The sequence below is a fragment of the Triticum aestivum genome, chromosome 6B (genome assembly GCF_018294505.1).
Source record: "Triticum aestivum cultivar Chinese Spring chromosome 6B, IWGSC CS RefSeq v2.1, whole genome shotgun sequence".
NCBI lineage: Eukaryota > Viridiplantae > Streptophyta > Magnoliopsida > Poales > Poaceae > Triticum > Triticum aestivum.
Genome location: NC_057810.1, coordinates 573330959 through 573343202, shown reverse-complemented (window position 1 = coordinate 573343202; position 12244 = coordinate 573330959). Strand labels below are relative to the sequence as shown.

The 12244-nt window shown below is 49.3% G+C and overlaps 1 protein-coding gene across 1 annotated transcript; it reads right to left on the bottom strand.

The window, feature by feature from the left end:
• Positions 1-8217: 8217 nt before the first annotated feature.
• Positions 8218-11883, bottom strand: LOC123138091 (rhamnogalacturonan I rhamnosyltransferase 1). Its single transcript, XM_044558000.1, has 8 exons — positions 11020-11883; positions 10341-10408; positions 10147-10235; positions 9859-10024; positions 9464-9753; positions 9179-9383; positions 8893-9050; positions 8218-8715 (listed from the first exon to the last, which is right to left on the bottom strand). The coding sequence occupies exons 1-8, from the start codon at positions 11294-11296 to the stop codon at positions 8472-8474; spliced, it is 1497 nt and encodes a 498-aa protein (XP_044413935.1). The 5' UTR covers positions 11297-11883; the 3' UTR covers positions 8218-8471.
• Between the last annotated feature and the right edge of the window lie 361 nt (positions 11884-12244).

The window sequence follows — 12244 nt, the reverse complement described above, 5'->3', positions numbered from 1 at the left end:
CGGGGGAAGTTGCTCACATTATGGGCTGGGCCCGGTTGGGAGCAGAGGAGGAGAAGGGCCGGCCCAGGGGACGAAGTTGACCAGTCCACGCACGCTGGGACGGGGTCAACACGGGCGAGCGGGGCAGAGGCATCGCCCTCCTCTGCCTGAACCGAAGGACACCGGTGGCTGGAGGGGCTTGGCACGGCGGGACTTGAAGGGGAGCGGCGGTGGGCTGCAGGGAAGGCCCAACGAGTTGGAGACGGGGCGGATCCGGCTGGCCGACGTCGAGGTCCGCATGGGGTCAAGGAGGAGGCATCGGGCATGGAACGCGGGCGACTGCTTGCTGGCCTTAGCGCGGGCGAGCAGAGGGACTCGACGTCGAGGGACGAAGGGGCTGGACGAGCCCGAGGCTCTTCGGCGCGGATCGGCCGGGAACCACGGTGGCTCAAAGAGCGGGAGCTACGGGAGGCCATCCATGGCGGCGCTGCAAAGACAACAGAGAGAGAGAGAGAGCAGCGTGAGAGAGAGAAAATAGAAGCAGGAGGGGAAAGGGAGCAGGGCTGTCGGGGCACTCATCTTCGGCAAGGGCCCGGGGGATGCCTGCGAGGGTTGGTGACGAGATGCTCCAGTCGGCTCCTTGCAGGAGCAAGGCGACGGAGGTGGAGCAGGGTGCGGGAGAAGGTGCTTGATCTCCTGACGCTTGATGAAGACGGCGCGGAGGCCCTCGCGCCGGAGAGGTTGTGCTGTGGTGGTTGGCTCGCTAGGGAAATCGAGGGAGAGCGGGTGGATTTTTGGATTGGGAGGGGATCCCTAGGAAGAGGGGACTGGAGGAGTGGCGACGGCACGATGGGATCGATGGGACAAGGCTCCTAGGATTAGGGTTGGTCTGCTTAAATAGCAGAAGAATTTTAGGAAGGGGCTAGAATGACCCTCAGATCATAATCGGACGACTGAGGAAAAATAGGTTAGGACGTCCAATTAAGAAAACGGAGATGTTTTATAGATGTTTGGGGATGATCCAGGTCCATCGGCAATGACAGCCCGGTTCGGGTTCAGGGGTAGGTTCGAAAACGGTTGCGAAGGGGTGTGAGAGAGGTCGACAAGAGAAGGGGCCTAACGAAAGGTCAGCGGAGAGAAAGCGAAGAGCGACAATTACAAACGACTACGAGTTTTGAAAACAAAGACGGCAACGGAGTGCCGATGCAATGCAAATGATGACATGATGCAATGCAACAAACAAAATAAATAAATAAATCAGCCAGCGAAACTCAGAATAGCTAGAAGTCTTCTGGAGCGTCGGTCTCGGGGCGTCACAACCGCCAAAGCGGTAGCACCGCTCGCGAGGAGCGGTAGTACCGCTGAGAGCAGATCTGCCGAGTTGAAGAACGGGTGCAGCCCTACTTTGAATCTAGATGCAATATTCCTACTTCTAACTACGCACAAGAAAAGGAGGAGTTTATAAGGATCTCTCCCACCAATCATTTGGTCAAAAATGCGGGAGTACAAGCAATGCCCTAGAGGAAGGATTCAACAAAAGGAAACCTAAGAACAAGAGGAAACAGGGCATTACCGGTATCCATGGAGGAGATCGGAAGGGAGGCGACCTCCATGGAGTGGATCCGATGAAGGGCCGACCGATCCAGAACACCTGAGGGCGCTCCAGGGCAATGGGCGGAGCAACCGGCAGCTAGGGTTCAGATGAGGGACGGGCGCGAAGGGGAAATAGAATACTCCTTCAGCCCGCGCCCTTTATATATGCGCTCAAATGTCAGCCAGTGGTACCACTCTGAAGAGCGGTAGTACCGCTCCTGTAGCTAGCCGATGTTTGAGGGCAGTACTTCCGCGCCAGAAGCAGCGGTAGTACCGCTTCCAAATACCGGTACTACCATCCAGTGGTACAGGTACAAACAAGAGCGGTAGAACCGCTCGTGCAAGACCGGAAGTACCGCTGGGACTACACAACTGAGTGGAAGAGTGGTAGAACTTCTCTGACCGCCGGTTGTACTGCCAAGTTGCATCAGCCCATGCACAAAAGGATCAAACTTGTGTACATTTGGAAAAGATGGCTTGAGATGAGAAGTCTTAGGATGGAAGCAAGACACTATATTATGATGATGAAGCCCCCAAGAGTGCAAGAAGCAAACAATAAAAGCCACTCCTTGGAGAATTCAAGCATCTAGGAGAACCGAAGGAGCAAGGCAAAAGGAAACACACAACAAATAAAACACCCTTGCACAAGGGCGATGGCCAGAGCCACCTATGTTTGAGTCAAATGGTATGGCACCGCGAAGAATTATCCTTGGGCCCATGACCAAAACTCGTCTTTGAAGCACAAGTACCATCAAAAATGGCTAATGTGAAAGACTTGATCAATTTATGCATAATGGGGGGAGGGGGAGTTCATTGAGAGAACAACACTCCCCCTATGTCCATGCCTACACCTAAACAAGACATCATGATGAGTATGGTGGGGTGTGTAAAGGTTCAAGCCACATTGCTCGAATCAATGATATTTAGCTCATGCCTTAACTCACGAAATCTTGCTTCATCCAAGGGCTTCGTGAAAATATTTGCAAGGTTATCATGAGTGTTGACATACTTGAGCTTGATCTCCCCTCGCCTAATGTGATCCCGGATGAAGTGATATCGAATCTCAATATGCTTCGTCTTGAAGTGTTGCACCGGGTTGAGAAAGATCTTGATGGCACTTTCATTATCACACCAAAGAGGCACTTCGTCACAAATGACACCGTAATCCTTCAAAGTTTACCTCATCCATAGAAGTTGAGCACAACAACTACCGGCAGGCACATACTCCGCTTAGGTGGACGAGAGAGACACACAACTTTGCTTCTTAGAAGACCAACTCACCAAAGAGCAACCAAGAAATTGGCACCCTCCAGAGGTGGACTTCCTATCCACTCTGTCTCCCGCCCAATCTGAGTCTGAATAGTCCAAAAGGTTGAAGTTGGCTCCTCTTGGGTACCACAATCCAAAGTTTGGGGTATGAGCCAAATATCGAAAGATTCGCTTGACCGCCATGTAGTGGCTTTCCTTAGGTGCGGCTTGAAACCGTGCACAAATTCCCACACTCAACATGATACCCGGTCTAGATGCACAAAGGTAAAGCAGGGAGCCAATCATGGAGCGATATACCTTTTGATCCACTGCTTTACCATTGGGATCTATGTCAAGTTGGCATTTGACGGGCATTGGAGTGGAAGGCGGCTTGACATCACTTAGCTTGAATATCCTGAGCATGTCTTGAGTGTATTTGGCTTGGTTGATGAAGGTTCCTTCTCTTCTTTGCTTGATTTCGAACCCGAGAAAGAACTTCAACTCTCCCATCATGGACATCTTGAACTTTGAGGTCATGAGAGCGGCAAATTCCTCATTGAAAGCTTTGTTAGGGGAACCAAAGATAATATCATCAACATATAGTTGGCATACAAACAACTCCCCTTTGACCTTCTTAGTAAAAAGAGTGGGGTCGATTTTCCCAATTTCAAACCCACGATCTTGCAACAACTCGGTAAGATTCTCATACCACACACGTGGGGCTTGTTTAAGGCAATAGAGTGCCTTGTCGAGTTGGTACACATGATCGGGGAAATAGGGATCCTCGAACCCCCGGGGTTGTTTGACATACACCAACTCATTAATAGGACCATTAAGAAAAGCACTTTTCACATCCATTTGTTGCAGCTTGAAGTTATGATGAGAAGCATAAGCAATCAACAAACGAATAGATTCAAGGTGAGCAACAGGAGCAAAGGTTTCACTGTAGTCGATACCCTCGACTTGGGAGTAGCCTTGTGCTACCAAACGAGCCTTGTTGTGAACAATAATCCTGTGAGCATCTTGCTTGTTCTTGAATATCCACTTAGTTCCAATGAAATTATGGTCCCCCGATGGCCTTGGCACCAATCTCCACACCTTGTTGTGCTCAAAGTTGTTCTTGTTAGGGAAGAACTTGGCTTTGTCTTTTCGGATGAGCTTGCCACCATTGTCTTCCTGCTTCTCGTAAGGGCACTCCGCAACAAAGTGGCTCACATTGCCACAATTATAACATGTTCTCACACGTTGCTTGTCCTTGAAGCCACTTGAGTTGTTCTTGTTGAAATTGGGCCTTGAGTTCTTCTTGCTCCAAAACTGCCTTGACGCGAGAGCCATGTGCTCATGATAATCATATTTCATGTCTTCGGGGTTGCTCTCCTCATCTTCTTCTTCATCCTCCTCTTCTACACTAGCCTTGGCCTTCAAGGCAAGGTTGGGCTTCTTTGCTCTTTGAGAACGCAACACCGCATTATCGGCGGTCTTATCCAAGATCCTCATCGCCACAAACTCATCCAACACTTCACTTGAGGTCAAGGTGTGGAAGTCCGGCCTTTGACGGATGACGGAGGACATGGCCTTGTGGTAAGGCATCATGGCCTTGAGGAACTTGCGCTTGATCCAATTGCCATCCGTATCCTTGCTCCCATGATCTCAGAGTGAGACCGCGAGAGTAGTTAATCTCCGGTAAAGCTCGCGGGGTTCTTCATCTTCATTCATTGCAAACTCATCGGCTTCATCTTGCACCACTTCATAGTTGGAGCGTTGAATGCTTGCGCTTCCCTTGTAAATGGAAACAACATGGTGCCATGCTTCCTTGGCCACGGTGAATGGTCGGAGATGCGCAATATCTTCAGATGGAATTGCATCTTGGATGATGAAGAGAGCATTCTCATTGAATTGATGGTCCGCGTCTTCTCTAGAGGTGAAGTTGCTTGGGTCATGCGGATAGAGACCTTGCTCAATGATTCTCCAAAGATTTGTATTAACATGATTTAAATGATGTTTAAAGCGATAGACCCAAGAGTCAAAATCCTCATTTTTCACAATTTTAGGAGGAGGACCAACATGATTCAAATGAGTGGAGGGAACCGGTCCTCCATAAGAAAGTGGAGGTTCAACATGGGCAAAGATGCCACTACCATTTTTACCACTAGATAAAGGAGTTTTTTCACTAGTAGCTTCCCCTTTGTTGGAGTTAGCATCCGTCACCTTGTTAGCGGGATCACCCACTTTCATAGGTGCGGTGGATAATTTAAGCCCTTCTAAGAACTTGTTAAACATGCTTTCAACCTCGGTCGTCATGGAGGTTTTCAATGTGTCCAAAGCCACATTGAATTCCTCATGAGAGACCGCAGTTCCCCCATCGGCCATAGACGAGACCAGATTCACACCAGAGTGCTCCTCCCCACCGTCTACGGTGTCAACCATACTCCTCGGACGGCAAAGTCCTTAATAAAGACACGAGGCTCTAATACCAATTGAAAGGATCGATATAGTTGACTAGAGGGGGGGGTGAATATGCAACTAATAATTTTTAGCTTTTCTTTGCCAAATTAAACTTTGTATCAAAGTAGGTTGTCTAGATATGCAACTAGGTGAGCAACGTGTATGATGCAACAACAATAAGCACACAAGCAAGCAAAGGATATAACACAATATAGTTTGCACAAGTAAAGGAGAGAGATAACCAAAAGAGGAACCGGTGGAGATGAGGATGTGTTACCGAAGTTCCTTCCCTTTGAGGGGAAGTACGTCTCCGTTGGAGCGGTGTGGAGGCACAATGCTCCCCAAGAAGCCACTAGGGCCACCGTATTCTCCTCACGCCCTCACACAATGCGAGATGCCGTGATTCCACTATTGGTGCCCTTGAAGGCGACAACCGGACCTTTACAAACAAGGTTGGGGCTCTCTCCACAACTTAATTGGAGGCTCCCAACGAAACCCCGGAGCTTCACCACAATGGAATGTGGCTCCGAAGTGACCTCTTCCGACTAGGGCGCCCAAGCACCTAAGAGTAACAAAATCCACACAGGAAAGTATGGGGGAATCAAGTTTCCTTTGGTGAGAGTGTAGATCTAGGTCTCCTCCTTCAATCCCTAGCAAATCAACAAGTTTGAGTGGCTAGAGAGAGAGATCAGGCAAGAAAGCTTCAAGGGCATTAATGGAGGAGAGAGAGATAGGCAAGAGATAGGTGGGAGGTGGGAGAAGCACCTCCTTAAACAGGGTCCCCTCATATCCAACCGTTATGCGCAGAAACCCATAGGAGCGGTACTTCCAGTGGAGCAACCGGTAGTGCCGGTATATCGGAACAAACCGGAACTATCATTCCACCACTGCTCGGCCACTTCTTCACAACAGAAGTTTGTCACCCTGGACCGGTAGTTGGAGCGGTGGTTGGACCGGAGCTACCGCTGGACCAGCAATTCCTGGGCGGTGGAGTTCCAGGCGGTACTACTGCCCTGAACACCGGTAGTACCGGTTTGTTAAGACAAACCGGAACTTCCATTCCATCACCGGTCTACCACCGTACCCGGTACAGAAGGGTGTCGCCCTTGAGCGGTACTTGGAGTTGTGGTTTGACCGAAACTGCATCCAGCGGTACAACCGCTCAAGAGAGCGGTACTACCGCCATGAGCAAAACTGCAGTCACAGAGGACTTTGGGAACTTCTCTCTCCTCGAACGGAGGGTATACGGTGGGTGCAAAGAACGTGTACGTGTAGTGATTCACCCAATACCTTCCAATGAGGATTCCCTCTAACAAGTACGGATATCCTCCGACCAAAGGAATAAAAACGTCGGAAACTCCGTCTTCGATCTTTTCCGCATAGAGGGAAGGCCTAACTGTCTTGCACCACACAGTGTGTACCTGAGAAAACTGGGATGCACGATTAGTCCACACGCGTGTTGTCATCATCACCAAAACCCTAAGGTAGGAAATGCCCTTACAAAGTGGCTCTCGCTAGCATGATGACGGGGGTGGAGATCATGAAGGTGGATCTCAACACGGTGTCGCCAAGGAAGAGGTCGTGGTTCGAGAAGATGCATGCCAACATGCTCAAGTTCGACGACGAGTGACCTATGGCGGCGAGCGCCATCCTTTTTTGTATGCTGACAAGTGTGCTGGCATGACCACGGCCGCGATGGCGTGGTCGAATTCCCACCCCTTTTTGTGTGCTGGCATGTGTGCCGGCTGATGGCAAGTGCGCCAGCCGAACCGTGTCATGTTTTTTTTAAACTGGCATTGTATGCAGGCGCTGGCATGGTGCCGGCATGAACTTCGGGCGACAACATGGCCGCTGGCATGATCTTATGGCCGTGGGCCTTTTTCAAAATTTGCGTGCGGACATGAAATGGGTCATGGCCGTTGGGCGCACTGCCGGCACAAATTTTAAAGAGGGCGTACGCTGATCGGGCGGCCGACCCAAACGGACAAAAAAACAAATAATTGTCCGTTTGGGTCGGCGCGTTGGAGTTGCTCTAAGAGCAAGTACAATAGGATGACATATGCGGGCTGTAAGACTTTAAATATTATATTTTTAATGAGGTGGCGGAGAGAGAAGAGAAGCGGGCTGCTCACTAACAACCGGCTGTATGACGTGCTCCTAGACACTCTGTGAGAAAGGAAGGTGGGTCATGTATCAACCAAGTAGTATTATGCATCTATTGTACTTGTCGGCTATAAGGCTGACTATAAATGACGTGGCAAGATCATATAGACAGCAGTTGTCTATACTATTAATCATGCTCTAAGTACTATATACCAATGTGAAACGCGCCCGAGGTTGGTTGCTCTTGCGTCAAGGTAAATTCTCCATCCCGATGGCCGCTGAAAACAAGGCGGGCGCACGAACTGGCTCCTTGCACGATGCCCCTAGGATCGGGTTACGCCGGGGGAGCTCAAGACGAGGCAGTAGTAGGAGTGCCATATTGCTGAATTCCTACGATTGCTCTTTTTTTAGAACGAAAGCTCCTACGGCTGCTCTTGGATCAATGCTAATCCCACCTTAATCCGCGTGTCCTATCTCGATCAACACTGGAAACGAGATGCCCGTGCGCACGCTAACAAGTGGACGAGCACAAACACATGTAGCAGCATTTCGACGCACCAGGGTCGTTGACAAGAGGACGACTTGTGTTCATTTTACTCAAAACTTTCAGGTTATATATACTGTTATAATCTAGCTGCTCAAGCAGTATAGAGGTGCAACTTCTGAATGAGATGCTAGAGGAAAAGAAGATGATTGCTATGCCATGATGTCTCTGTTCTTTGTCACACTTTCATTGGGGCCTGTTTGGATTACACTGGATCAGCCCCAGTTCCACCGGATGCACAGAGAAACTGAGCTAAAATTTCCTGGAATCCCAAGGAATCAGGTCTAGACAGACAACGCGATAACGCAGCATAAAAACTTTCCTGTAGGAATGATGAAAATGTGCCATCTTGCGCTCACTATCTATACAAGAATATCAGCCCTCTTTCAGAACCTATCCCCCACCCTATAACATCTACACATTCAAGTGAGCAGCTCCGATCTCTCTGCCCCCAGCCACAGGACTTCCTCTTTAGCACAAGCTGAACTCCTCAGGACGATGCCTTGCCATTTGCCAAAAGAATGGCATGAGCTGGTGCACTCTGCCGGCAGGAAAAATGTCACAAGGCCCGTAGAAGATCGGGGTCACGCAAACACTCTTGAGGGTTAGCATAGAAGTAGTCCTCCTCCTTGGGCTTGTCAGGAATCACCGTCCTTCTCGAAGCTGACCCCATCCGGTTTGCGTGGACGGACTTGATTAATTTAGAGAACTCATCCCACGGCAATGAGCCGCTCTTATACCGATCAACCAGATCAACGATAATTTTTCTGTCCAATAAGATTGTTTTCTTGAATCCCATGAACCTGTAGGATAAAAATATGAAATAGTACATGAATTTCCTCTATAGTTAAAAATCAGGTTAAAGATGCTGAAATGTTCAGATCTAGCATGCACATAATGTAGGATTTTAGCAGTATGCAAATGTTCTGATTAGATTATTTTATTTACAAAGCAGAGCTATGACCAAATGGAATATATACCTGCGATGCCCCTCGACAACCTTAGCCATGTTCCCATCATATGTTGGAACAAATATGTCACTTTCGAGTGACACCAAGTAATCGAGTGCGGCCATCTGTGATGAATGGTTCTGAAAGAACCTGAGATCAGACGGTTCCAAGAGCGTCTCCTTTCTCACCTATGCAACAATGTAAATTCATCATCAGCAAAACGGACATAAGAGATATGCAATCATGCAGACCAGTGATAGCTATGAAATGCTGCAAAGATGTAACCATAGATGTACATGCACCAATTGATACATACCACGTTGGGATACGCTGAAGTAAGAGAAGCCATTCTGCGCTTTCCGCCATATATTTCTCCAGCCGCGATATATATTTGCATACTAGTGTCAACCTCCAATGCTCTGAGGACAAGAGCAATCTCCTCAGGCGTTAATGGGCAAAAGCCATCTTTTCTTTTCACATAAGAGTCAATGACTTTCTCTTTCCACCATGGGTAAGCATATCTGTGGTTGGCAAGCAGCCCAGTTGTTAATATGTAACAAAACACAAAACTACTTGATGTATGAGAGCCAGCATATTTTACCTCATCCTAGTGAGCTCATCTGCCTCTTCACGCGTGCAACCTTCAGTACAGCCAGAGAACGCCAGCATATCCATTTCATATCGTAAATGAAGAACCAAGAAAGGGCCATTTTTGCGGAGAATTCGAATCACTCGTCTACCCAACTCTTCAATTTGGGGTGTGAACTTCAGTGAACCATAATTAACTCGGCAACGCAACTTCTGGATATCCAGGGGCAAACCATTATTTGCAAGCCTGGCATCAGTTCGGTTTAGATGGACAACCTTGTGTTTCTGAATCAAAGGAAGTATCTGTACCAAAAGAATTTAATAGTAAGCATTTTCACAAAAACAAAAGAGTAGCATTGTAAGGTTAAGTAGCAAAAGACACATCTAACTACACACAAAAATTCTAACCTGATTATGATAATAGGAGATATCTGACCAACTAATAGGTGGCATTGAGTGAAACATCCCCACTTCCACTCTTTGCTTCATTCTTGGAGGCAATTCTCTAAGTATATGAACCTCGCCTCTCAGAGAAGTTATGAAATGTTCAACGTCGAATATATCCTGGAACTCACTGAAAGCAAAACAAATAAGATATTCGCATAAGCATACTGACATAGGGGTAAGCATAAAACTAACTCTAACCATGCTAGAAAGCAAATGGGAAAAGTAGCCATATCAAAATAGCAAGTGCACCTTGGGTCATGCCAAAATGATGTCTTATCCAACTCGGGAACTATCAGAGTCACATTCAAATATCTTGCAATGGCAACCATGTCACATATCTGAGTAAACAGGCAAATAATGAGAGCGCTGTTAGATGCTATAAAGCATGATGGTCTGCCAGAAAATCAGTTACTGAAAAAATGGAGAGTTTTCGAGCCGCTTACAGCTGCTCGCATTTGGTTAAGCCCACCATTGCATGAAACCATCAGATAGCCATTGTTCCTATAAATTCCTAGCAGAACAAACATGGAGACAGTAAAATATTAGAAAAAGCAAGGACAACTAAAGATCAATAGATCATACGAGCACAATGTACACCATCCGCCCAAATGCACCGTAATGTGCATAATTTTTCCTAGCAAGTGAGCAGAAATTTCTACGCCCAATAATGTTGAAAATGTAAATTTGACCACATCAATTGATGTCGAGTTGAAATAAACCATGCATGGCATGTACTACAAACACAAAACACCAAAATGTGCCATTATTGGGGCTACATGGTTTTTCTATAAAGGAGATAAACCAACCTCTTAATTGATACTAAGAGCAAGCTCGGGTTCATTCATGTCAGTCCCTAAATGCGCTACAATTGGTACCAAAAAGGTAAAGGCAAACCCATAAATATCGAGTTTGAGCAATCAAAAATGTCTGTACATGCTTCTTTTCCTCCATAGGCAATGATTAACCAATTACTACTACCAATTTGGGATCAAATAAATAACATCTGGAAATTTGCATCAAAAAGGTTGAATTCAAAATCATTGGAGACGACAATGCCAAGCATATCGAATTGCAATCCCAAGAACGACAATGCGAAGCAGAGTTAGTAGTAGTAGCACTTACTCCTTGGCGGCAGCACGGCCTTCTCCACGACGGACTCCGTCATCGCGAGCCGCGCCGTCCGGCACGACGACCAGCCCATGAGGACGCGCGGCCCCCACGTCTCCCCGACGGCCGTGAGCTGGACGAGGCAGGTCCAGAGCAGCACCGTGGCGGTGGCGCGGAGCACCCACAGCTTCATCATCCGCGACCGCGCCACCGCGGCCACCACCGACGGGAGCCTGAGCTTGCCCGCCCCGCCCGCCTTGAGGCCCATTGCCGCCGCCGCCTTGCACCCCATCGGAAACACGCACGGGCGAACCACCCTACGCGTGGAGCATATCCGGACGCCACCAAGAAGGGAATCGCCTCGTCTCCACTCAGCGCAGGACGGCGAGGACGACGGCGGAAGATGGCAGCACGGGCAATGCGCTCGCTATATATACAGCGCCGCCAGCCGCGTCCAATGGCAGAGCCCCCGAAACCGGCGGGAAACGGGGAAGGATGACGCGTCCCCGCAGCCAGCTAGCGGCAATCCGGCGCCGGTTGCCAATTTTACCCCCTCAGCCTTATCACCTTCCTTATAACGGCCGAATCCGTAATAGGAAACCCCGGCCAGCCGTCGAGGCGCCAGGCAGGAAAATATGGTTGGCGCCGTCAGAGGCGAACGGGGAGAAATGGCCGGTGAATGCAGTGTGCCGGGCGGCGGAATGGTGGATCTCGGCGGTGCCACGCCGCGGGGCTCGGAAGAGCAGGTGACGGAGGGAGTGGGAGAATGCGGGGCGTGAGGCGAGGAGGAAGAGCGATTCGCGTGGGGGGCGTGAAGTTATTTTCGGGCCCTCGCGTCGGTGGTTTGGTTCGGTTTGGTTTTATTCATGCGCGGGCGGACGTGTCTGAGTGGCCGCCGGTGGGTGGCGCCCGGAAATGCACACGGCGGAGTGGGGAGCGGGAGCGCACGTGGGCGGTGCGGAGCTCGGGGGAGCGGAAACTGAGGTGGGCCGGGACGGCTGTGATGGATGCCCTGTAGCCCGAGTCAGGTGGGGTGGCTGCCGCCGCGGACGGCGTTAGATCGCGGGCGGGCCCACGGTGCAGGCGGAGAGGAGCAACAGTGGTCTCGTCGTCACGTGTTGGTTAAGGGCAGTGACAGTGAGAGATCAGATCGCCAGGCGGCGTAACTTGTCTCGGGACTCGGAGCGTCAACCATGCCTCGAGAGCTACACTAACCAAACCGTGGAAAAATAAGGCCGTA

Bases quoted from the DNA above. Each gene is read 5' to 3' on its own strand.
- LOC123138091 (XM_044558000.1), bottom strand. From the start codon at position 11,296: ATGGGGTGCAAGGCGGCGGCGGCAATGGGCCTCAAGGCGGGCGGGGCG. The intron at 10,409-11,019 runs GTAAGTGCTACT...TTGTTCTGCTAG, and splicing joins GGCCGTGCTGCCGCCAAGGA to GAATTTATAGGAACAATGGC. The intron at 10,025-10,146 runs GTGCACTTGCTA...TTTTGCTTTCAG, and splicing joins TCATTTTGGCATGACCCAAG to TGAGTTCCAGGATATATTCG.